Genomic DNA, 26,005 nt, shown 5'->3' on the forward strand with positions numbered 1-26,005 from the left:
GCCCAGTGGTTATGACATCAGTTAAACTGGAACAAAGGCAAGGATTAGAAGATAAAGAAGCTGAATTCTCATTAAATGATTAAAACAATTTCAGCAGCTGAAAATGCTTAAAAACCTGAGGGTTTAAAGCAGAGCTCCACTCAATAGGAGAAGCTCCACTTGTCTGCGTCCTCCTGGTTTTGATAGGCACCCGCTCCCACTTTTGGGTGAGTTTGCTGCAGCGAAGTGTGCCAGAAGTTCGGGCCCCCTTCTCCTTCCCTCTGCAGCCGGCCCATTCACAGAGCGTAACGTGATTTGCACATGCGCTGTTGGAAACTGTCTTTGAAGCCGCAAGGCTTCACTGACGGTTTCTCTTAGCCGAGATGGTGGCATGCCCACCTGAGAGCCGATTCAAGAATTGGCTTGGGTGAGGACACCGCTGGATGCCTTGACAAGTAAATGCCCTAATAGTAAAAGTCAGCAGCTACAGAATTGAAGCCCTCAAATGAACGCCCTCCCTTTTTGTTTTGGTTACTTTGGGTTGGTGGTAGTTTGTAGCGGACGTTTTTGGCAGTTGGGGGTCCTTGAAAGGGTGGAAAATCTGGTGTTTTGGGAAAAACGTGGGGAACCATTGTTGGTATGGCGCCCTCTAGTTGGTGGTCCAATGATAGTGACCAGGTCATGGAAGACCTCTAATGTGTCTGAGGTAGACTGGGATTGTCCCCGAGGCGGTGTCTTGTGGCTGGGGGCATAACTTAGCTAGTGGGTGCCACAGACACAGTTTCAATAATATGGTACCTTCAAGGACTTACAACCCAAGTTGATCTGTAATGCTTTTGTTATTTATTTGTACGTTGTTTAAAATAAAAGGCCTTACGGCCATTTAAGCCCGCTTTGAGTAAAGCGTTTTATTGGGTGTAGTGGGAGGTAGATCTTGGGTAGGTAGGTGAGGGGTCATTGGTAATTGGTGACCTCTGATCTGCCCTAGTCAAACAAAGCTTAGTCGCTGTGCAGCTCTACTGAGCTGAAAGCAGCAAAATATGGCTGCCCACATGTACATGGACAGTTAAGCTGGCCATACATTGTACATTTTCTTTTTCAATTTCCTTTAGATTGACCTTCTACTACATGGTACAAGGGCCTGCCTGATTGCATACAAATTGAAAGTGTTTAGGTTTGACCTCATATTTTATGGTGTTGGTAATTCTGAAGGAAAATTGTACAAGAAAATTGTATAATATATGGCCAGCCTAAACAATTCTACATAGAACAAAGGTTTTTGAAACATTTGTTGATAATAAGAGCAGATGTCATTGATGTAAGTGTTTGAAAAATAATCATTAAACCGTTTATGTTCCCCTTTCATTGCTCGCGGTTGCCGTTCTGTAACATTGGTCTTTGGTCACTTGCAGGTACAATCCCACCACTCATAAACACCATTGTGACGAGCGAAGAAGGTCTGTCAAACAACAGGGGGATAAAAATGCTGGTGACAATTTCCTGCATCCTCATCGCCGTCCTGCTTGTCTTTGCCTTGCTGCTGTTTGTCAGGAGGAGGAGGAGAGAGCAGAGACTGAAGAGACTCCGAGGTAAGACGCTCCCCTTGTCAATGTGTAGCATGTGCACCAAGCAGATAAGGAGGAGGCTTTAGTCTAAGCAAGAACAAATGTCAGCCTGGGTTTCTTGCTAATGTCAGCTGTGCATTTCTGCTGCCGTGTATAAATGGTGCACAACTTACAGCTCAAGAGAAACATAACACGTTTTTGTATATTGGAGAAGAAGAAGGGTAGAATGTTTTTGGAAATCAGCATCTCCTTCATCAAGCCCAAAAGCCTTTCTATTGTGCTTTGCCTAGGGTTGCCACCTTTTCTTCAAGGCCAACCTTAAAACTTTAGCGAGGTGTGGCAAAAAAATGTTTAGTGTCCCCCCCCCCCCCCTTACATAGTACAGAGGTCAGTGTCACGCCCCCTTCATAATACAGGGGTAGTGTCACCACCTTCATAATACAGGGGCCCCCCATAGAGACCCCCCATTAAATCAGAGTCCCCTATATTAATGCTCCCCTTCAAGACTTCAAGACCTTCTATTAAATCAGAGTCCCCCTTAAATCAGTGTCCCCCCTTGGAGACCCCCATTAGATCCCCTTAAAGACACCCATTGGGTCAGTCCTCTCCTTAGATACCCCAAAAACTAAAAATAAAAAAAACGCAGCACTTCCTTCCCCTACAATTACACTATATTGTCAAATGTATTGGGACACCTGCTTTTACACACATGAACATAAATGGCATCTCATTTATAGTCCGTAGGGTTCAATATTGAGTTGGCCCACCCTTTGCAGCTATAACAGCTTCAAATCTTTGTGCACTGGTGGGCAGTCATGTTGGAACAGGAAGGGCCATCCCCAAACTGTTCCCACAAAGTTGGGAGCATGAAATTGTCCAAAATGTCTTGGTATGCTGACGCCTTAAGAGTTTCCTTCACTGAAACGAAGGTGCCAAACCCAACCCCTGAAAAAATCCCCACACCATAATCCCCCCTTCACCAAATTATTTGGACCAGTGCACAAAGCAAGGTCCATAAAGACATGGATGAGAAAGTTTGAGTTGGAGGAACTTGACTGGCCTGCACAGAGTCCTGACCTCAACCCGATAGGACACCTTTGGGATGAATTAGAGTGGAGACTGCGAGCCAGGCCTTCTCGTCCAACATCAGCGCCTGACCTCGCAAATGCGCTTCTGGAAGAATGGTCAAACATTCCCATAGACACACTCCTAAACCTTGTGGACAGCCTTCCCAGAAGAGTTGAAGCTGTTATAGCTGCAAAGGGTGGGCCAATTCAATATTGAACCCTACGGACTAAGACTGGGATGTTATTAAAGTTCATGTGCGTGTAAAGGCAGGCGTCCCAATACTTTTGACAATATAGTAAAACAAAAACAAGGTGCGCCAGACTCAGTGCAGTATAATGTTATCCATTTAATAAAAAAAAAACAAGCCAAATGGTTACTCACAAAAGGTCCGAGGTGCTGTCCGTATAATTGAAAAATGGCAGGATCACGGTGTTGTGGACAGTAAGCCGCTGGGAGATAGAATAGCGGTGTAGCCTCTGATGATGTCCGGGAGGCTAGAAGGCCAGCACACAGGCGTACTCTGCAGGAAACAAAACCCGGAACTGGAAGTGCGTTCCAGCCTGGGACGCAAACAATGAGGACCGGAAGTGACGTATTGGGGCAGCCAATCAGATGACGCCTATGACTGAAATCAGATGGCGCCCTGACTAGCCTATATATATCTGACTTCCTGATCAGTCACCTAGATCTGAAGAAACAGCAGATGCTGTGAAACGCGTCATCTGATTGGCTGCCCTAATACGTCACTTCTGGTGCTCTGTCTTTGCGTCCCAGGCTGGAACGCACTTCCAGTTCCGGTTTCCGTTCGCTGCAGAGTACACCTGTGTGCTGTAGTTACTTTATTTTATATTATTATTACCTAGTTGGTCCTTGAGCCATCATTCCCCTTTTCTCCTATTTTGACAATATAGTGTATATTTACATGTGAAAAAATAATTGTGAATGATGGTGGAACACCCCCCCCCCCCCCAAGGGTAATCCAAGTATTACTCCATCCTTGGGACAGAATTCAATTCATTGGATTTGTTCCAAGGTGGTTGGACTGCACTGGAGGTATGTGTGTCCGGGTTTCAGGTGGACTGAAACCCAGACACAACTGTCAAAACCCGGACTGTCCGGGTCAAACCCGGACAGGTGGCAGACCTAGCTTTGCCAGTAATTCATGAAATGTGGGATCTGAACCATAAACTAAAAATGCATAGACAAAGCCTAACCAACGCTTGTGCTTGTTTTTGATATTGATGTAGCGTACCAAACATTTTATATATTGCAGTTTACCAATCACTAGGCCCCTTGCACGCGGAGCAGTGCACCCCTCCTGCCACCATTTAGGAACGGGTACAGCATCCAGCCCTGCTACAAGCAGCCTCTAAAAGTATATGACAGGCTGTGGCTGGACAGGGCTGAACGCTGTACCGAATGGTACTTGCATCTTGGACCCTGCGAATTTAAGAACAAAAGTCTGGAGTTGCACCTGTCCCTCCTGGGAGTCCTAGAACTTTGGGAAGGACACACTGCAAGGGGCCTTAGCGGTTTCTGCATTAATTTTCTTTTTTTCTTTTTTTTCTTCTGTATTTTACCAGCACAAAATACAGTACACAAAACATGGAAATGCAATAGTTTTAGTAAATATAAACTCCTAAATACCTTTTTTCATCAGCCGTTAGATCAGTCTTGTGACTTCTATCAGTGTCTGGTTAAAGCTTGTAGGAGGAGTTTTCATTCTCCTCTGACTGTCCTATGTGGCTGCAAGACCCCTGACCCTCTGTCTGGACAGTGCTGATTGGCCCTGTGCTGATCACATGCACTCTCCCAAGGAGAAAAATAAAATCTCTAGTAATACACACCAAACTGAGCATGTGCAGTGCGCCTCCATTGCTCTTTTCATCAGGAGATGGTTTGGGGACAGTGGAAGAAGGGGAGAAACAGCCTTTTTACACAATGCAGAGGATTAACCCCCTCCAGGGAGTATAACAAGAATGCTTTACTGCATATACAGACTGGTTTTACTATTGTGGGTTTAGTAAAACTTTAGGTATTCTCCACAGAAAGACTTTTTCTAAAACTGTAGGATTACTTTATAGTTACTATCATTTTGGATATAAATAGTGTTTGGCACTTTTAATAATAGCAACTACTATTATAGACCAATAAACCCGCACTGCCTAATAATACATAGAACTAATAAAATTCGACTTTCATCTTAACTGCAATTTCAGTATAAAGAAAATCCCATTAAAAGCAGGATATTGTTTTTTAAAATACTGAACACAATTTTTTATTTATACTGAAATCTCTAAATTCAACCAGTTGAGAGCTAATTTCCCAGCATTGGGAACAAATACCGTATATAAATTAAGATTCTTTGCCACCCGATCATTACAAAATGAAAAAAAATATTTATTTCCAGTAATGTATATATGTCTGTCTGACCCAGCACTATAGGAATCTGATGGACCATATTCTCCGGGCCCCCTACTAACACAGATGTCAGGCTTCATACTCAGATCCAGGGCTGCTGGGACTCAGACATTACTCACTTCTAATGGTACCATGCATGTCGCAATTAGATTGCACAATTTACCAGTTTAGATCAAACTGGAAAAAATGTAACGTCTAGTAGGCAGTAGTAGATGTCCGCCTTCATATCATAGAGTTAAAATGGAACTTTAGTTAGAAAATTAAGTCCTGCTAGATCACTTCAGGTTGGTCCGTTTTGCAGGTATAGATATGTAAAACATTAAAAATTTGTGTCTATACTGTTTAAAATCCAGTTATATACTGTCTCACCCCTTTTCTGCACATGCTCAGTTGTCTCCATTTGTAGAGGTCGATCTGCTGACAGCTTAAAGATTTACTTCTGTTCAGGGGCTCTGGGCTTCAGCAAAATGGCAGCCTCTGGCAAGAAGAAACAGTAACAATGTTGGAGACAATTTACAGCACACGTTAAAGTGGATGTAAACCCATTTTTTTTTTTTTAATTGAGGCTTGCACTTTGTACAGTATAGGATTTAATGTCATCTGTGCCCAGTCTTGCCACGAATAGTCAATCCAGCTCTGAGCAATCCTCTTATCTTTTTTCATTGAGATAAAAATGGACAGATAGAGAAATAGGAGGCTGTATCTCCCCCTTGCTGTGAGTGACAGGTGATTTACATATCTCATGCACTAGCCTAAGAGACACATTCTGTGTACTTCAGATCCCCTCCTCCTTTCTTCTCCAGCTCTCCCGGGATTGGCTGCTTCACACCTCAGCATGATTGGGCATGCTGAAGTCATGTGGTGACTTTTCTGGGTTTTGACTGGATGTTAGTGATCATAGCAGAAGTTCAGTGTAAGAAATACACAGGAGAAAATGCATGTTGACAAGGGGAGTGTAGAGGTGGGCGGGGAGTCTACTGACATCACGACTCCACCCACCGAGCTCCGGATAACAGACCCACCCACAGAATCTGACATTTTTCTCATTACAGACAGAAAGTAGTTTTTTTTTTATATTATTTTTACCCATTTTTATTTTTTTTTAATTTTTTACCATTTACTTTTTTTGTGATATTGGATTTTTTTTTATATATCAGTTGGGGGGTTTGGTGACATATCAGGGGTCTAAACAGACCTCTGACATCTCTCCTTTGAGACAGAGAAAGAGGCTGAGGACAGATTCCCCAGTCTCTTTCTCTGCACTGAAGATGAATGGACAGGAGACAGCGGCTCCCGTTCATTCATAAACTGAAGCAGAGTAACACACAGGTTACTCTGCTCAGTTATTACAGGACATAGAATGCGTTCGGTAGCGATCGCTCTCTATGTCCAATTCTAAAGGGGACTTCAGGATCGGACTATTATCTTGGGTTGTCTATCAGGTACCTGACCAGTCCAGGTGGAGAATTGAGCATTGTTAGATCACTTATAGCTTGGTGGTCTATTCCTAAGGGTAAGAGGCTCATTGTGCTGTGGTGTCGGTGGAGGTTCTTTTTTATCACCTATAGAAGAACTCTTGTTTAACACCAGGGGTTCTCTCCTTGGATTTTTAAGGACCACTTTTAAAGAACTCTTGTAAGCGTCGCATTTTATTTTCTTAATCCTTCACACTTAGCACGATGCATTCTAATGTTCAGTAACTCAAGCAATGCTCGCCTGTGGTTCTGTAGCTCAGACATGATGCACATCCTGCACTGTGGGCATTCCTAGAGGCTGGTGGATAATATTATGCTTGCAGGTCTGTATCACTGTGAATCAACGTAACCTTGGAGGAAAGGTTCACTGAACTGGAGAAAGTTAATGCAGTTTACAAAGTAAATCAACGCACATGCTGGATAACATGTCCTCTACTGCACGTAGGCATAGCACTATTCACCTTGGAGATATTTGGAAGAAGTAGTCGGTGGGGAAGAGCTTTGATCATCTCAGCCTCCCAGAAGACCCTGGAGGACTCATGAAGCTATAGAGAGCTACAGTATGTGTTGGCACATCTATGTGCTCGATTTGCAATCATATTGCCAATTTAGTACTTTACCATCTACAAATTTGCAGGTTTTTTTTTAGAATGAATTGTATGGCTATATACTGTACAGTCAGCCTGCTGCTTCAGGTGGGTCCAAATATCTCCAAGGTGAATAGTGCTGTGCCTATGTGCAGTAGAGGACATGTTATCCAGTATGTGCGATGATTTTGTAAACCGCGTTAACTTTCTCCAGTTCAGTGAACCTTTCCTCCAAGGTTACGTTGATTCACAGTGATACAGACCTGCAAGCATAATATTATCCACCAGCCTCTAGGAATGCCCACAGTGCAGGATGTGCATCATTTCTGAGCTACAGAACCACAGGCGAGCGTTGCTTGAGTTACTGAACATTAGATTGCATTGTGCTAAGTGTGAAGGATTAATTTGGTAGCTGCACTGTATACCCATACAGGTGTCACTCTATATCTTAGCTTGGGCTCAGTTGGCAGGAGGGAAGGATAAAGCTGTATTTATTGAGCTCGGCTCCTGCATATATTATTTACAATCTGGTAAAACGAACCTACTGTGCCACTTACGCAGAGTCTCTTTCATCTCTCTCTCTGTCTCTGCCGGCTAATGGCTGCATTGTGCTTGATCACTCTTTTAAGTTGAATTACTTCCAGGGCTTGTAACCTTGACTTTTCTTCGAAAACCGATCATACGCCGCCTTCCTAGAGGCCAGGATATGTTAGTCATCAACAGTAGTTCAAGGAAGAAATTACAGACGGGGATTGATAGCTTTCTAATAGATCAAGAGGCTGTGTTACTTAAAGCAGAACCCCAGCCAAAGATAACAAGATAAAAATGAAAAGGCAATTAAAAGATAAATAACAAAACCAACCTTTGCCATAACATACAGAGATTTCCCTTGCAGTGTGTTTGTTTTTCCTACCACTAGGTAACTTCAGTGTGATGGCCAGCCTTATTCAGGCCACTTCCTCTGAGCCCAGGTCTTCCTATACCCAACCCCAGTCTTTGCTTGGACAATAAGACATTATCCACTTATAAGCAATTTGTAGTGTTATTAACTGCAAAATTGAGTTAATGTGAAAACCCAAGAAAATTTAAGGCCACGAAAATGTGTGTATATATATATATATATACACTATAGTTACATGCACATGAACTTTAATGGCATCCCAGTCTTAGTCCGTAGGGTTCAATATTGCTTTAGCCCACCCTTTGCAGCTATAACAGCTTCAACTCTTCTGGGAAGTCTGGCGACAAGGTTTAGGAGTGTGTCTATGGGATTGTTTGACCATTCTTCCAGAAGCACATTTGTGAGGTCAGGCACTGATGTTGGACAAGAAGGCCTGGCTCGCAGTCTCCGCTCTAATTAATCCCAAAGGTGTTCTATCAGGGTTGGGCTTAAGGACTTTGTGCAGACCAGTCAAGTTCCTCCACCCCAAACTCGCTCATCCATGTCTTTATGGACCTTGCTTTGTGCACTGGTGAGCAGTCATGTTGGAACTGGAAGGGGCCATCCCCAAACTGTTCCCACAAAGTTGGGAGCATGAAATTGTCCAAAATGTCTTGGTATGCTGAAGCCTTAAAGTGGATGTAAACCTGACTTATGAAATTTGAACTGGGCACATATATCAGCAGTGTTCTGTTATCTCTCTTCAAAGCACTATGTCCTGTAGCTGTCCCCTGCTCCCTTCTTCTGTTCCCCTCCTTTCCCTTCTATCAGCCTGATAACTTCTGACAAGTTCTCTGTTACATATGATAAAAGCAGCCTGAATTTTTTGTCGGCGAGGATGCTATAAATAGATTAGCAGAGCGCTGAATGATTCAACGATCAGCTCTGAAAGTCTCTACCTATGAGGAGAGGGGGTGTGTGTGTCTTTCCTCCAATCAACTGTCTTGGCTGTATGCCCCGGCATTACTGCAGTGCTAACTAGGAAGAGAAAATCTCCTAACACGATCTGCACTTTCTAAACCCTATATAAAGCTGAAGCCTGCAGATATACATGCATACCTCCCAACTTTTTGAGATGGGAACGAGGGACACCTATTAGCAAAAGTATGTAGGTATAGGACACACCCCCCTGCCACGCCCCCTTAAAGGAGAATTATACAAAAAAATTATTAGGTAAACCCACAAGTGCTTTTTTTTTTACCACTACTATTCCTTTATACTGGCTTTTGAAATTTACAAATGCAGCAATTTAGAAATTGGATGAAATGTTTAGCACTGGAAAACACTTTTTGATAGATAAGTAGTCCAATTTATATACAACTATATAGATCAGACCAAAATGAGGGATGAAAGAGGGACAGAGGGATTTTGTTCCAAATCAGGGACAGTCCTATGGTTGCCACCTCATCCCTTTAAACCCAAACACATATTAATTACATATGGTTACAAATTTTCTATGGCTGATTAAGGTGGTAATTAAACTCACTTGGTACCTTATCTGCATTTAATTAGCCTCAGAACCTGTGTAATTCAAAGGTGTTCGGGTTTAAAAGGATGAGGTGGCAACCCTAGACAGTCCCTCGAAATCAGGGACAGTTGGGAGCTATGTACATGTAAGACTTATGTAGGGAGATTTGTTTTATCCCTGTGTATCATCTGAGGCTGTTCACTTCACTGGGTATAGGTGAGAGTTTACATCCACTTTAAGAGTTCCCTTCACTGGTACTAATGGGACAATCACAACCCCTGAAAAACAACCCCACACCGTAATCCCCCCTCCAACAAATGATTTAGACCAGTGCACAAAGCAAGGTCCATCAGATCGTAGAAAAAGTTAGAAGGATGAAACGGATTGTGGCATGACTGTATGGCAACCGGATGTGACGTCAGGACTGTGACTTTGACTTTGTATAGGATCCCCTAGATCAGGGGTCTCAAACTGGTGGCCCTCCAGATGTTGTGGAACTACAAGTCCCATCATTCCTCTGCCTGTGGGAGTCATGCTTGTAACTGTCAGCCTTGCAATGCCTCATGGGACTTGTAGTTCCGCAGCAGCTGGAGGGCCAACAGTTGGAGACCCCTGCCCTAGATAAAGTCGAAAGCACGAAATGCATCAGAGTGTGCCAGGTACTTACACTTCTTGCATTTAAACAGTACATTTAACAATGTATTAATGATTACAGAGCTTATTTTTATTTTATTTTCCTTGCACCTGATTGGGTATTCTCTACAAAGTGAAGCTTTATCGTATTTACATTTACTAATAAAATTGAGTGCAACTGCACTTGCAGGGTGCATAGTCTACCGTATTTATCGGCGTATAACACGCACATTCATTTTAAGAGGGAACTTTCAGGAAAAAAACTTTTAAATAAGGAACTTTGAAGCAAAATAAGGGTCAGTGCCCATCTGCAGCCTCACCATTGCTATCAGTGCAGCCTGATCAATGCCCATCTGCAGCCTCACCATTGCCATCAATGCAGCCTCATCAGTCCACATCAATGCAGCCTCACCATTGCCATCAATGCAGCAACCTCACCATTGCCATCAGTGCAGCCTGATCGATGCCCATCTGCATCCTAGAGGGGACAGGGAGGGGGGCGGGACAAGCACCGACCGATTACATACAATGAGAATCTCCTATGATAGACAGAACAGTGGTCCAATGGCGGCCCAGGAGACGGGACTTCCTAATACAGAGGCCGCCATGTAAACAGGAGATTCTCTCTGTATGTAATCTGACGGCGCCCATCCCTGTCCCCTCCGAGGCAGCTAAAATTGAAGTATTGGCGTATAACACGCACACGCTATTTGCACCTGATTTTCATGGTGAAAAAGTGCGTGTTATATGCAGTATTTGCCTTTAGTAAATCCTCCCCGTTGTGAGCCATATTGTTGCCATTTTCTGTAGAGGAAGGGGAGAGGCCCTCTGTGGAGTGGCCCTTGTCTGCGGACATCATCAGGGAGGCGGCTGAAGAAGGCAGAGCCAGGCCAAGAAGTTGTTGGAATGGAGGGGATGGTCAATGTCACACTAGAACACAAGCTCCTCTCAGTATGACTAGAAGGCTTCCGGGATCACTTTGTCTGGCTTGGCAGGATTTGGCTCCACTCGGTTACCCTCGGCTATCTTCCGCAATGATGTCACTCCATCAGCGGGGGCGTGGCTATGCGTTTCAGGGCTAGGAACGCCCCTTTGTCAAGCCATGGCTGCCACCAGTGCTGGGCCCTCCTTCTAAAAGTGCTAGTTGCCTGGATGTCATGCTAATGCTTTGGCATCAGTACTTTCTTAGTTCCTGATCTGAAGTGTGCGAGTAGCTGGAGGTGAAGGGATGACGCAGAAAGTCGCACATTCGAACCAGCAAAAATGGGTTCTCCTGCCTGGCTATATAGTGTGGCATGTATGCGTGACCCACAAGACTTGCTACAGAGAATTACAAATCATTAGGCAGAAGAAAAAAAAACAGTTCCCATTTATGTAGTTCGATTAAGTATGTAGTCATTTGAGTTCCTCTTTAAGTCCTTAGGGCTAGGTGCAGAATTTCTTTCTAAGCTTTTGATAAGGATGAAACATGGAATATTCTCTAAAATTCAATTAAATGTAACAATAGAGCATTATCTCTGCAAACAATCCATTTATTGTCTGGCAGGAGTAATGTAATATTCCTTAGTGGTGTAGCTTGCCTCGTTCCTGCTCATGCCAAGCCTGACATTGGCACCAGCATCCGTCTTCCAGGTGTGTGCCGCCCGGCAGTGCTCAGGGTTGGGGTTTTATGGCTGGTCTGCTGCCAAGCAGATTGCAGATATTAACTTTGACGTAGGTTTTTGCATCTAAACCCAATCACTAAAATCTCCTATAAGCTTTAACAATGTAAGAGGAATTCCAAAAGGTGATTTTAAGCCTTTTTTCTTAACCACTTGCCGACCGGCTCACGCCAATATACATTGGCAAAGTGGCACGGGTGCGCAAAACGACGTACCCATACGTCGCTGCGTCATCAGCAGCCAGCAGGAGCCCGCCGCGGGTCCCGCGGACTCGATGTCTGCCAGTGGCCCTCGATCGTGACACGGAGAGGCAGAACGGACATTTCCCTGTTCTGCCTAGCAACATGACTGGGATCTACTTCTCCCAGTGATCTCTGTCATGTTCTAGTGAGCCCATCACCCCCACAGTTAGAACACACTGAGGGAACACACTTAACCCCTTGATCGCCCCCTAGTGTTTAACTCCTTCCCGGCCAGTGACATTTATACAGTAATCAGTGCATTTTTATAGTACTGATCGCTGTATAAATGACAATGGTCCCAAAATAGTGTCCGATGTGTCCGCCATAATGTCGCAGTCATGATCAAAATTGCAGATCTCCTCCATTACTAATAAAAAAAAAAAAATGCTATCCCCTATTTTGTAGACGCTATAAATTTTGCGCAAACCAATCAATATACGCTTATTGCAATTTTTTTTTTTTTTTTACCAAAAATATGTAGAAGAATACATATCGGCCTAAACTGAGGAAAAAAAATTGTTTTTTATATATTTTTTGGAGATATTTATTATAGCAAAAAGTAAAAAATATCGCTTTTCTTTCAAAATTGTCGCTCTTTTTTTGTTTATAGTGCAAAAAACCGCAGAGGTGTTCAAATACCACCAAAAGAAAGCTCTATTTGTTGGGAAGAAAAGGATGTCAATTTTGTTTGGGTACAATGTCGCACGATCGCGCAATTGTCAGTTAAAGAGACGCAGTGCCGAATCGCAAAAATTGCTCTGCTCAGGAAGGAGGTAAATCCTTTCCGGGGCTGAAGTGGTTAAAAGACCAAGCTGTCCAGCAAAAGTGGAATTTGAGGGGTTGAGACAAACCATTTAACACTGACAGGGGTGCTTATAATGGTCATCTTTTATTAATTAATGTAAAACCTTTATCCCAAAAGGAGAAAAAAAAACGCTGCAACTGCTTATAAAGGGTTCGCTGGAGTTCAGCTTTCATTTGTTAGTCGAGTCCATATAATTCTACTAGTCTGCTTTACTACTTCATCTATAATGCAGATACCGTAGGACAGGAAGTGTCTTATAACTAAAGGGAAAAAAAAACTAAAACAAGAAAACTAATGCATCTATCACATCTTAAGGTTGGCGAACTGCGATATTATAATACATTTTTTGTGGGGTTTTGTACTACTTTAACCACCAGCTGAAACGCGTCAGCTGTCATTTTAACCTGGTTATGTTAAAATATAGATCACAGATGGAACTTCCAGAAGTGCCGCCTCTTTCATTGCTCAAGATACTGTTTTTGGATGTAGGAAGGACATCCTGTGCCTAGGAGCACCTGGATTTTGGTGTGCCCTTTCCAAATCTTTCATAGTTGGGCTTCACACTTTAGAGCGGTGTCTATCCTTGTGCTTGCCACCCGGGACAGGGCACATCCCCGATCTCGGTAAAGGCTTGATGACGCCACTCTTTACCCATGTGATCAGCTGTGTCCAATCACAGCTGATCACCTGTATACAAGGAAATTCCTGTTATCGGCTCTCCTGTCCTCACACTGACCACGTGTGAGGTGAGGAAAGCCGATCAGCGGCATTTCCTCACCGGAGAGACCTGCACAGATAAATAGTGCAGCCCCAACAGTGCCCATCAATGTTGCCATTCAGTGCCAAGCAGTGTTGCCAGTCAGTGCTGCCTTTCAGTGCCCATCTGTGCCTGCTCATCAGTGCCGCCAATCAGTGCCCATCAGTGTCGCCTATCTGTGCTGCCTGTCAGTGCCCATAAGTGCCCCCTATCAGTGCCCGTTAGTGCCACCTATCAGTACCCAACAGTGCCACCTATCAGTGCCCATCAGTGCTGCATATTAGTGCTCCCTCATCAGTGCCACCTCATCAGTGCTGCTGTCTCATCAGCGCTCATCAGTGAAGGAGAAAAAATTATTTATTTACAAAATTTTCTACCAGAAACTTAGATTTTTTTTCTCCTACATTTTCAGTCTTATTTCGTTTTTTTTAGCAAAAAATTAAAAGCTCATTGACAATTGAATACCACCAAAAGAAAGCTCTATCTGTCTAAAAAACAGCACTGAAAGCTGAAAAATTGGCCTGGGCAGGAAGGGGGTAAAAGGGTCCTGTATTGAAGCGGTTAAACAACCAAAAAATGCCTAAGGGCTCATTTACACTTGCTTCAACTTCAACACACATTAACGGCTTGTTTACTAGTGCTTCCAAACAAGGCTTTGTTAAAGCTCTCTGAACGCCCCTGTCACTAAATAAAAGGGTTAGCTTACAGTCCTGTTTACACCTTGCTTTTTGCTTTGGCTTCACTTCAAAAATGATACCTCATGTAGCTTTAGTGGTGCTTCAAAGCGTCTTCAAAGCTTCCATAAAAGTCTATGGTAAAGTTCACTTGAAGCCCCACTGAAGCCTCATGGAAGCCTCACCAAAGCCTCATGGAAGCCTCACCGAAGCCTCATGGAAGCCTCATGGAAGCCTCACGGAAGCCTCACGGAAGCCTCATGGAAACCTTACTGAAGCCTCACGGATGCCTCACAGAAGCCTCACGGAAGCCTCACCGAAGCCTCACAGAAGCCTCACGGAAGCCTCACGGAAGCCTCACGGAAGCCTCCCTGAAGCCTCACGGAAGCCTCACGGAAGCCTCACCGAAGCCTCACTGAAGCCTCACTGAAGCCTCACTGAAGCCTCACTGAAGCCTCACGGATGCCTCACTGAAGCCTCACGGAAGCCTCACGGAAGCCTCACTGAAGCATCTCTGAAGCCTCATGGAAGCCTCATGGAAGCCTCATGGAAGCCTCACGGAAGCCTCACTGAAGCCTCACTGAAGCCTCACCGAAGCCTCATAGAAGCCTCACTGAAGCCTCATAGAAGCCTCACTGAAGCCTCATCGAAGCACCAAGCAAAAGCAAGGCGTAAACAGGACTATAGGCTAACCATTTTATTTAGTGACAGGAGCTTTGGCTGGCGTTCAGAGAGCTTTAACAAAGCGTGTCCAGAGCCTTGTTTTGAAGCAAGTGTAAACTAGCCCTTAATGTTGTCTTAACAATGGATTCCAATACATTTTGCAAAAATGTCCAAATTTTGTAAAAATGATCTTAAATTTTCACCAAAATTTCAAGAAAATAAAAACTTAATTTTTTCATCTCTAGCAGCAATCTGTATTGGAACCCAGACTAGAAAGTCCCAGAACTTTGGTACATGAAGTTGGATGTATTTAGACGATGAGGTCAGAGATAAATGACGTCATAAACACTTCTCCTCAGACTAATTTGTGACCACACATTTTTACATTTTTCTGAACTGACACTGCTGCTTTGTTAGGAAATAATATAGAATATGAGGTAAATGGGACAAATCCCACATAAAGTATTCATGGTATATATATATATATATATATATATATATATATATATATATATGCAGCACAATAGGCCTGCGGCAGATTAGTGAGAAGCTAAATATGGCTCCTGTATTTATGTATTAGGTTATTCTTGGAAATTCTGCATTCTGGTACAATCTCCTCAGTTTTCAGTATGACCTTAATATACACAGGGGCTCTTGTGTGTTCAGTAATGGCTGCCAAAATAGCAAATAACAGGAGCATGTGCTATTAGTAATGCCTTACACTATGGCAGCTCCTGAGCCTTGTTGGCTGGAACATGGCCAGTAGAGTTTCTTAAAGGAGAGACAGAAAGGGACTGCCCGCTGCCTTCTAGGACACTCCCCACCCTTCTGTCCTTGTAGTGCCATTTACTGTGTGGTCTGGTCACCTCCTGCCAGAGGGGGCGCTGTTTGTAAAGTCAATAGTCAGCCGAATGTTGTTGTGTGTGGGCCTTTCTTGCCAAGCAGTGTGCAGGTTTAAAGGGGAACTGCAGTCTGCTCATATAATTTGTAAGAAAAACATCTTTTGCCATTCTGAAGCTTCCCTCCAACCACTTTGCATATTATTTTATATATACTGTGATTCTGTACTTGCCAAATATGCTGCAGAAATCTCCCTCCACTTTGTCTAGCTGCAACCATTGTAACTGTCGGCGGCTGAAGCTGCTGCCTGTTCACTTCCTGGATTTACACCGACACACAGAGGCACACCTCTGGCTCTGCAACTCTCATTGGCCCTCTTATGACTCCCCCCCCCCTTCTGGCAAACTCTCAGGAGAGTGAGAGAGAGAGCTGTACATAATGTCATAAGGCTAGACTAATGACCAGACAAGAAACAGGAAGTGGGCTGTATAAGGGATTTACTGGCAGAAAAAAAATGGTTTGCTGTCCAAAGTTAGCAGAAGATTTAATAGATTGAAAGATGAAAAATGATTGAAGGTCCACTTTAAAGTGGAGTTCCACCCACTTTTACAATTCTTCAGCATCCCTCACTAAACTGTGCACTGTAAACAAATTGGATATTTTTTTATTTTTTTTCTCAGCACTTACTGTATATCTGCTGTATTAATTTTTCACTTCCTCCTCCCTGGGCGCGGCCCATCGCATCATTTCCTGTATGCAATGCCTTCTGGGAAGGGGAAGCAACTTCCTCTGACACTGCCGTTGCTATGGAAACCTGACCTGAATCCTATTACACTGCTTGTGCTGCACTGAGCATGTGCGAGATCTGCAAGGATGAGATGCAGGAAGAAATACAGTCTGGCTTCAGATGCCCACACTTAAGATGGCCACAGCCTGCTGTAAGTTTTTATAAAATAACAAACTACTGCTATTAAATAACAAAACCAACCTTAGTTTACAGACTAACTTTACTAGGATACATTAAGCTTGTGTATTATAGGGGTATTTTTGTTTAAAAAGTATAATTTTGGGGGCGTGGCCTGGACCAGCATGGCGTGAGGAACACTGACTGAGAGCTCCGCTTGCCCAAAATCCGTATCCGTCATTCTTGGGGTAACAACCACCGCAAATACCGACCACTTCAAACTGCCAGCAGTGGGACAGTATAGAGAAGATGTCTCCTCCAAAAAAAGGCACGGACACGGCCGCTAAACTTGCAAAATTCCGCCTACAAGATAAGACAGCCGCAGAGGAAAATGGCGCCGACCAGCCCGCTCCGTCGGACTCAGCTGCAGACGACACTGCCCGCGTCCTGGAAGCAATCTCGGACTGCAAGAGCACCCTCACGTGTAAAATAGAGGAGGTGAAGGTGGATGTGTCGCTAATCCGACAGGACTTGCAGAAACTAAGAGAACGGGTTACTGATACAGAGACACGGATCAGCCAGGTGGAGGACGACATACCACCATTGCAGATAACAACAGAAAGATTACAACACCAGCTGAACATAGTACTTATGAAGCAAGACGACATGGAAAACCGACTGAGGAGGTGCAATCTGAGGTTTGTGGGATTGCCGGAGGGTGTGGAGGGTGCCGACCCCCCCTCATTCCTGGAGAATCTGCTAATCTCTACCTTTGGCCGGGCTGAATTTTCCACCTCATTCGTGGTGGAGAGGGCACACAGATTGGCCTCCAAACCTCCTCCCCAAGGTGCGCCCCCCAGAACATTCATTGCCAAACTGCTTAATTACCGTGACCGAAATGCTGTCCTCCGCCTCACTAGGCTAAAGGGCAACATCCCATTCAACAATGGAGAGGTCAAAGTCTTTCCAGACTTCTCGGCAGAAGTTCAGAAGAAGCGCGCGCAATTTACAGAAGCCAAACGACAACTGCGGATCCGCCATTACAAATATGCAATGCTCTTCCCGGCCAGATTGCGTGTGGTCGGTGAGGACAGGGCCCACTTCTTTGATACACCAGAAGCGGTACTCGAATGGATGGAAAACAGAGCAGCACCGGACCGAGCACCCTCATAGGATTCTCTAGGATTTCAGATGACCACTAATGCCGTAAACCGTGCATGACGCCTGAATGCATTGCCGACATTACACCATACACCGTGACAAACCGGACTTTGCTCCATCAAGGTACTGTACCATACAAGTTCATGTGGAACCGGCCCTCACCTTGCCAGTGAACTTTCTCATATTCACATCTCACTATACCCTGCTATGCCTCCCCTGTTTTACCGTCCCCCCTCCCCCCCCCCCCCCCCTTTTTTTTTCTGGAGCACATCTCCGCAATCTCATCTGGCATACGCCTTTGTCCCCTATGCACATACCATCCATCATGGATGATAACTGTTTTCTTTGGCAAGCAGAAGCCCTTCATGACTTCCAGAAGACACTATCTAGCGTATACCTCTGCATATTCTTCCACATCCTATCATCCTGGAGGTCATGTTTTGGGAGTCAAGTCCCTCATGTTATTGCTCGCTCTCCAGCGATTTATTGTCCCCCTAGATACAGGACTCCTAGTGGGTCCTGTTTTTACAGGAATTTCATGTAATGTTCGCCAAAAGGCGCAAGTTTTGTTTCCCTGGAATGTACGGGAACAGCAGCCTGCCCCTGTGTTACATGGGAAGGGATGTCTGCCTGTGCAGCCCAGAGTGTTAATCTACAAGTTGAAAAAGTTTTGTTGTTTTTTTTTCATACAGACTAATAGAGATAAGAGGAGTCTTCATTGCAGATACCTGGTTTATATACTGATATACATATGCCCATGCGCTGGGGGGGGAAAAAATGTGGATTCAGGCTCCAGGGTTGGAAAATCATGGATCCTGACTCTGCCGCCTAGATTACGATGGGCGGAGATACATGCTCTCCTGTACTGCAGGCTGCGGCGGGGCGGCTGCTCCGCGGCCAGGATGGCGAGCTCAAAGATAAACAAATTTAAGTATGGTTTCTAAGTTGAAATGTGTTACGTGGAACGTGAGAGGTATGAGAGCTAAACCCAAAAGAAATGCAACCCTATCTATCCTCAAAAATATGCGAGCTGAAATAATAGCCCTTACAGAGACACATCTTACCGGTCAATTGATGTCAACACTTAAGAAACCCTGGGTGGGGTGGGTGTATCATGCTCCATACACATCCAATTCTAGAGGAGTCGCACTATTGGTGGCGAAGACAGTGCAGTTTATCTTACTGACGCTTAAATCAGATGCACAGGGCAGATTCCTGTTTTTACACGCCAAGCTAAATGGGCTGGAAATACTTATTCTTGCAATCTATATACCTCCCCCGTTCCACTTTAATGTTTTACATGAAGGCCTTGCTTTTATGGCTCAACATCCTACTGTTCCGGTACTGTGGATGGGAGACTTCAATAATGTGTTAGACAGGGATCTCGATAGAATGACTACACAATCATCTAATATCTCCTCCCCCCAACACACTAGATTCGGTAGATTACTCGGTGAGATGGCTCTGATTGACACATGGAGATATCGTCACCCACAAGATAAGGCCTATTCCTGCTTTTCAATATCTCATAACTCAATGTCTAGGATTGATCTTATTTTGCTATCCCGCTCCCTTCTCCCTCTGTTGGAGGACGTAGGTTTTTACCCTCGTACACTATCAGACCACGCCCCATACTGGGTTGTGCTTAAACTTGACTCCCCGCCCAATACCTATACATGGAAACTCAATCCCTTCTGGTTATCGGTGGTACCCGGAATAGATGAGATTGGGATTGAGTGGGACATATTTTTTCAACATAACAGAGCTTCAGCGCCTCTTGAAATAGTATGGGATGCCTTTAAATCCCATGCTCGCATGACACTTGCCCAATACATAAATAAACATAGGAGGACGTCCTCACACGTAATACACCAGGCAGAACGAGTCTTGACAGAGCTGGAGAGGGAATTTACATCTAACCCTACCCCCTCTAATGCCGACCAACTAAAACAGCAAGCCCGTATAGTATCCAACCTACACTTTGAAAAAGCGGAGAGAAACATATTCTACACCAAACAAAGGCTTTATGAATGTGGAGAGAGGGCGGGACGCCTCCTGGCATACTTAGCCCATATAGACCTCAGACCACCCACGGTAGTATCTCTTAGGGGCATTAATGGGGAAATGATTACTGAACCTGATAGAGTAGCAGAAGAATTTCGTTCTTATTTCTCAGCGCTCTACGCCTCCACGGTTGATAATGACAATGGAGATGCAGGGGCACTATTAGCGAATATAGAAATACCTACACTATCCCAAACCCAGATTGAAATGCTGGAAGCCCCAGTGTCTACAGATGATATTATTGAAGCGATATCCCACCTCAAAGCCTCGAAAGCACCTGGATCTGACGGCCTCCCCCTAGAATTTTATAAAACATATATAGATAACATTGTCCCTAGATTGCACGAACTATATGCACATATGTTTAAATCTGGCTCTATCCCCCAATCCATGACTGAAGCTTATATAGTGCTCATACCCAAACCTGGTAAAAATTTAGAAATCCCAGAATCTTATCGCCCCATTTCGCTTCTTCAACTAGATATAAAGATTTTGGCCAAGATCCTGGCGTTGCGTCTAAATAAAATAATCCTTACCCTGATCCACCCGGATCAAACGGGTTTTATGCCCACTAAAAATGCAGCCCATAACCTCCGCAGACTACATATGAATATACAAGCTCAACACGACCAAATGGGATCCAGAGTTGTGGTGTCTTTGGATGCCGCCAAGGCATTCGACTCAGTTGAGTGGACATATTTATGGCAATGCCTAGCTAAATTTGGATTCGGACCGAAATTCATTAGATGGATCCAACTAATGTATCAAAATCCCAGTGCCAGGGTCTTGGTTAACGGGAGAGTCTCGGACGCCTTCCCCCTCTCAAGGGGGACGCGCCAGGGATGCCCGCTATCTCCTCTACTCTATGCCCTCGCGGTGGAACCCCTTGCGGCTTCATTGAGATCTCACCCGGGCATTATGGGTCTACGGAGTGGCGAACTGGTGGAGAAAATCAGTCTATACGCAGATGATATGCTGCTGTACCTATCAGATTCAGGCCCCTCTTTGAAATTAGCACTAGAGACCATAAAAACATTTGGGAACTATTCGGGTCTTAAAATAAATTGGGACAAGTCCCAAATCCTCCCTATAGACATAGATGCACCCACACAAAGTCAAGCTTCCTCCCCCCTTACGATAGTTAGTAGCATGAAATACTTGGGGATCAATGTCACTCGCACTCCCGTAGAGTACACCAAACAGAATATAGAGCCTCTGCTCACAATTTTGAAAAATAAGACCCAGATCTGGGCTAAACTCCCCCTGGGGGTTATGGGACGTGTGAACCTTATCAAGATGATCTTGCTCCCCAAATTCCTTTATGTCTTTTGGCATGCCCCGATATACCTGCCACTCAGGATCTTTAAAACAATTGAAACAATTCTTAACTCATTTGTATGGGGAAGGTCTCACCATAAACTATCTTGGCAAGTATTAAAAAACCCCGCGGACCTAGGTGGCACAGCCTTACCTGATTTCAACCTCTACTATCTGGCGGCGCAACTATCACACTTTTATTACATAGACAAATGCGATAAAGAACGTTATATGACCCTACTATGTTCCCAATATACCCACCTCTACTCCCACCCATTTCAAATCATCTTTAGAGACTCTGCAGATCCTCGGATATTGGGGGGAGGTTGTCCGGGCCTAATATCCACCCACTGCAAGGTGTGGGCAATAATAAGACGCAGAATACATGCCCTTCATACACACTCACACACGCCGCTTTGGGGCAACCCAGGGCTGAAAGAACTTTTGTCTCTGCCAGACTATGGAATATGGGTCGCTAGGGGGGTGACTATTCTCTCAGATGTATACAGGGACAACGTATTGAAATCATTTCAACAACTTAAGGATGAATTTAGCCTCCCTAACTCCATGCATTTCAGATACCTCCAGCTCCGCCATGCTCTACAGGCCCAGTTCCACAATGTTCCTCCCAACGTAGAACGATTGGATATTCTAAATATCATCAAGGGACAAGATTCCTCTAAACTCATCTCGATATTCTACATCTCTTTGCTTCGGCCTACGGCTGTGAAAATTGCTTACAGTCTGCGGGACCGATGGGCTGGGGAGGTGGGGGAGCTGGAGGATGATGAATGGGAAGATGCGTTGGATAATTGCAAAACTGTGTCCACCAGGCTCTCTGATCGCCTCACCCAACTTTACATTTTACATAGGTCATACTTGACCCCGGCCAGAATGATTAGATTCAAACCTAACCACAGCCCCCTATGCCCTAGATGTGACAACCCATCTAGCTCCTTTTTTCATCTCCTCTGGGTATGCCCGGTTATACATGACTATTGGTCTCACATAGTGCGATTCATACACGATGAAATGGGGTCTCCTCTTAAACTGTGCCCCAAGCAGTGCATATTGGGAATTTTCCCAGATCCAGATTCAGACAAATTCCATATCATCTTTCTCAAGGAGGCATTGTTTGTGGCTAGATTACTCATAGCTAGAAAATGGATGAGGAGGGAACCACCAACACTCCAGGAATGGATAGCTGCCATTAATGCTGTCTTACCACATAAGAAAGAAATATATGCCCATAGGGGCTGCCCATCTAAATACGGGAAAGTATGGGACTTATGGTTAAATAACGCAGCCACATGCAACACAACTACTGAATAAATTCCAGTAGAATATCCCTCTACTATATGCACTGATGTGATGAAAAAACTATCTCTCAACGCAAATGGTATACATGTGCTTAATAATCACAAATAAATACCTGCATATGTTTTATTGATAGCGACCATGTAGGTCGTGATAGATATATTCTGTATTTTAAACACTACTATGTATCCCCTCGTATATCAATGTATTCATTATTCTGTAAATGTGTACTCTTCATAAATAAACAACAACTTTTATTTGTAAAAAAAAAAAAAAGTATAATTTTGGCCGGAACACCACTTTAAGGGTCCGCTTTAGCAAAAGATTATATAATTTATTTTTAATTCACATGTCTTTATTTATAGTTTTCGAATATTTCCTGTAGGCCAGGCTGTCCAGCAAAAGTGACAGTTACGGGTGTTGGGACAACCCATATAACACTGCCAGGTGGGCTTATAATGGTCAACTTTTATTCATATAGTTTGAACCCTGCAATGGTTTAAATTATTTCTGCAAATGTTCAATACTGTTAGCTGGCGTTGGGCTTGAACTACAAGCCCATGTACGACTACCCTGTCCAAGGCTGTGTGATTTCACAGCAAAACAGTGTGGTCATCCTGGAAAAGGAAGAAGAAAAATAACAGGTCTACCGGTAAGATCAACAGGTAATAACTAATAAATATAAAGGTAATAATATTACAGAGAGCAATCAGCCATGTACAGGGTGAACTTTAACATAGACGTTTACTGAATCCAATCGACACATTTGGTAGTACAATTATACAAAATATCTGCACATCAAGCCTTACACATGGACAGTTGTGGAGGAAAGTGGAAATAAAATTTGGATTCAAGAGGGGACTGTCTTTTTAAACGAGGGACAGGCGGAAGCTGGTAATATATTATGCTGATTTCAGATTTTATTATAGTAAAGCTTTTGGTGTTTAAGCCAGGGGTGTCCAACTTGTGGCCCAAGATTGGACTGACTGAATGGTGCCCAACTCAAAATCGTTGATATTAAAGTTTTTTTGTTTAACCACTTCAGCCCTGGAAGATTTTATCCCCTTCCTGACCAGAGCCCTTTTTGCGATACGGCACTGCATGACTTTAACTGACATTTGCGCGGTCGTGCGACGTTGCACCCAAACAAAATTGACGTCCTTTTTTTCCCACAAATAGAGCTTTCTTTTGGTGGCATTTGATCATCTCTGCGGTTTTTATTTTTTGCGCTATAAACAAAAAAAGAGCGACGATTTTGAAAAAAAGCAATATTTTTTACTTTTTGCTAGAATAAATATCCCCCCAAAAAATATGAAAAACACGTTTTCCTCAGTTTAGGCCGATATATATTCTTCTACATATTTTTGGTAAAAAAAATCGCAATAAGCATATGATTGGTTTGCACAAAAGTTATCGCGTTTACAAAATAGGGGATAGTTTTATGGCATTTTTATTATTATTTTTTTATTATTAGTAATGGCGGCGATCTGCGATTTTTATTGTGACTTTGACATTATGGCGGACACATCGGACACTTTTGACACTATTTTGGGACCATTGTCATTTATACAGCGATCAGTCCTATAAAAATGCACTGATTACTGTGTAAATGACACTGACAGGGAAGGGGTTATACACTACGGAGTGGTTCTAACTGTAGGGGTTTAAGTGTGTCCTAGGGAGTGATTCTAACTGTAGGGGGGGAGGGGCTACCTAGGACATGACAGCGATCACTGCTCCCAATGACAGGGAGTAGTAGATCTCTGTCTTGTCACTAGGCAGAACGGGGAAATGCCTTGTTTACATCTCCTCGTTCTGCCGCACCGTGACACGATTGCGGGACACCGGCGGACATCGAGTCTGCAGGTCCCACACTCATGGAAGGGGGGGGGGGGGGTTTGTAAAAATACATTTATACTTGGCGAACACTTGCGGCTGAAGAATAATTTGACAGTGTGTGTCTCTACTGGATTTTTTTGTCTTCTCAAAGAAAAATATCAAACAATCATGCCTTATTCATGTCATCAGTTTTCGGCAGCACCTACAGTATGTTTGTGAGCAACTATTTTCACGGATGAAGCACACAGAGGGCAAAATTAGAACCAAAATACCTGATGAGCACCTTGAGAATTCATTGAGAATTGCTACTACAACCATCCAACCAGATACTGATGTCTTCGTTTATCAGTTTATTCGTTTTATGTTGCCCCCTTTTCGCCATCAATGATCATTAACTAATGATCTGTTCAAATGTTTCTGCTCATCAGCGATCCCTCTTGTTAGTGTATTTTATGTGTGGCCCAAGACCATTCCTCTTTTTCCAATGTGGCCCAAGAAGGTCAAAAGTTTGGACACCCCTTATTTAAGCCCAAGCCCAGTCAATTTTTTAAAGCCCATAGGCGTGACAACTTTTCTCCCACCGTATAACCATTCAGCATGTTCTTTGAAAAAAGAAAACCTTTTAGATGCTTTTTTAAATTCTTCCTCTATCTTTGTATGTGCCGATGCTAGCGCCACTTCCAGGAGTCGCAACCACTGGACCTAGCACTGCAGTAGACCATTTGCCTCTTCCTGACCTCATCATACTACTGCTGTCTTCTCAGGATCCCACCGCTGGACAGTCATTAGGCAGTGCCCACGTCACCCAGGCCAAGATGTGAACACCCAAATAAGGATGCCTCCCTTTTGTGTTGAAAAAAAGAGAGAAGACTTGGTAGCTGTGAACACAGATTTAGTTAAGGATTTTGGACGGCCTGTCCAGTAAGGGTTCACGGGCGCCACCCCCATCCAGCGCCACCCCCTCCAATGGATGCGTCCTGCCCCTTGCAGGACGCCAGACGTATGAATTCCAATGGAGGGGATATGTTTTAGAAGCATGTGATTAGAGCCAGAGGTTCTAATCGGCTTCAAAATAGGCTGGGCTCAGGGAGTAGAGCACTGCGCTCTGAGCCCACCAAGTTGTTTTACATAGCGAATGAACATTCGCTATTGCAACACTGACCCTCCTCCTGGCCAATCAGGAAGCGGGTTTGAGACCCATCACCCGCAGGGGAAGCTAGCGGGCCGCCCGTCTGTCGCCCGGAGGGAAGATAGGCTGGCTGCCGGGAGGAGGAGGGAGGAGAACCACCACTGGAAGAGACACGCTGGTCGCCCGGAGGGAAGCCCATGGTAAGTGTTGCGGCCGCTGGGTGACACTGACCGACTGTGCTGGTGACTCGACTGGGGTGGTGGGGCTGGCTGGCTGTGCACTGTTTGCCCCCCCCCAAAAAAGAAAATACCACCGACCGCCACTGATGAGTCACCCTCCACCACAGATAATTCATGTGAGGCCTGCATGACCTTCAGATTTTTAGAAAGGTCATGTATGGTGTATGTTCTTATGCAGATCCACTGCAATGGCACTCTTCAGGAAACACCCACTGGTTGCAGACTGGGCAGAGGTTTAAGGCACTCTTCTGTGTGCA

At 44.2% G+C, this 26,005-nt stretch overlaps 1 protein-coding gene across 4 annotated transcripts in view; it reads left to right on the top strand.

The window, feature by feature from the left end:
• The window catches only part of DSCAM (DS cell adhesion molecule), a 726,986-nt gene that overhangs the window by 566,320 nt on the left and 134,661 nt on the right, over window positions 1-26,005 (top strand). For all 4 annotated transcript variants that reach the window (XM_073617225.1, XM_073617227.1, XM_073617226.1 and 1 more), the window contains exon 27: window positions 1,392-1,568. In XM_073617225.1, the coding sequence (XP_073473326.1) occupies window positions 1,392-1,568 (177 nt within the window). The remainder of the gene's footprint in view (window positions 1-1,391; window positions 1,569-26,005) is intronic.

The sequence above is a fragment of the Aquarana catesbeiana genome, linkage group LG02, assembly GCF_042186555.1.
Source record: "Aquarana catesbeiana isolate 2022-GZ linkage group LG02, ASM4218655v1, whole genome shotgun sequence".
NCBI lineage: Eukaryota > Metazoa > Chordata > Amphibia > Anura > Ranidae > Aquarana > Aquarana catesbeiana.